The sequence below is a fragment of the Mycetomoellerius zeteki genome, unplaced genomic scaffold, assembly GCF_001594055.1.
Source record: "Mycetomoellerius zeteki isolate Tzet28-1 unplaced genomic scaffold, Tzet1.0 scaffold450, whole genome shotgun sequence".
In the NCBI taxonomy this organism is placed as follows: Eukaryota; Metazoa; Arthropoda; class Insecta; order Hymenoptera; family Formicidae; genus Mycetomoellerius; species Mycetomoellerius zeteki.
The window spans coordinates 27,741-28,336 of NW_017257447.1; the positions used below are offsets into that span (position 1 = coordinate 27,741).

Genomic DNA, 596 nt, shown 5'->3' on the forward strand with positions numbered 1-596 from the left:
GTAGGTGGTTGTTAAGCAGTGCTCTATTAGCGGGATGAGGTCAGAGGAGACTTTGTGTGAGGCCTTTATTATTAAGTCCCCTCTGGCAACCACCTACTTCTCCTACAACAACCAATTTTATGAACAAACATCAGGAGCGGCAATGAGCTCTACTATCTCTCCTGTAATCGCCAACATCTTCATGGAGCACTTTGAGAAAGAGGCCCTCGGAAAAACACCGCAAAGCCAGAAGTTTGGTTCCGCTATGTAGACGACACATTCGTGATACGGAGACACGGCAGAGCAGAACTTCGTAAATTCCTTATTTTCCTCAACAATCAACATCCAAATATTCATTTCATCATGGATATAGAGGAAAACGGAAAACTTCCCTTCCTAGATGTTCTTGTCTCCAAGAAAGCTGACGGTACCTTAGGCCATCAAGTGTACAGAAAATCAACACACACAGACAGGTACCTACATGCCGAATCGCACCACCACCCAGCACAAAAACAGTCAGCAATCAACTCACTAGTACATAGAGCCTTCACTATCTCTGACAAAGAACATCTACAGACAGAACTCAACCACCTGAAACTAACCTTACAAAAAAACGG

The 596-nt window shown here is 44.0% G+C and overlaps 1 protein-coding gene across 1 annotated transcript in view; it reads left to right on the forward strand.

Annotated features, from left to right (window-relative positions):
- The window catches only part of Slip1 (SLo interacting protein 1), an 18,604-nt gene extending 18,354 nt beyond the window's left edge, over positions 1 to 250 (forward strand). Inside the window, exon 4 of the mRNA XM_018454740.1 lies at positions 5 to 250. Coding sequence (XP_018310242.1) covers positions 5 to 250 — 246 coding nt within the window. The remainder of the gene's footprint in view (positions 1 to 4) is intronic.
- Positions 251 to 596: the final 346 nt, after the last annotated feature.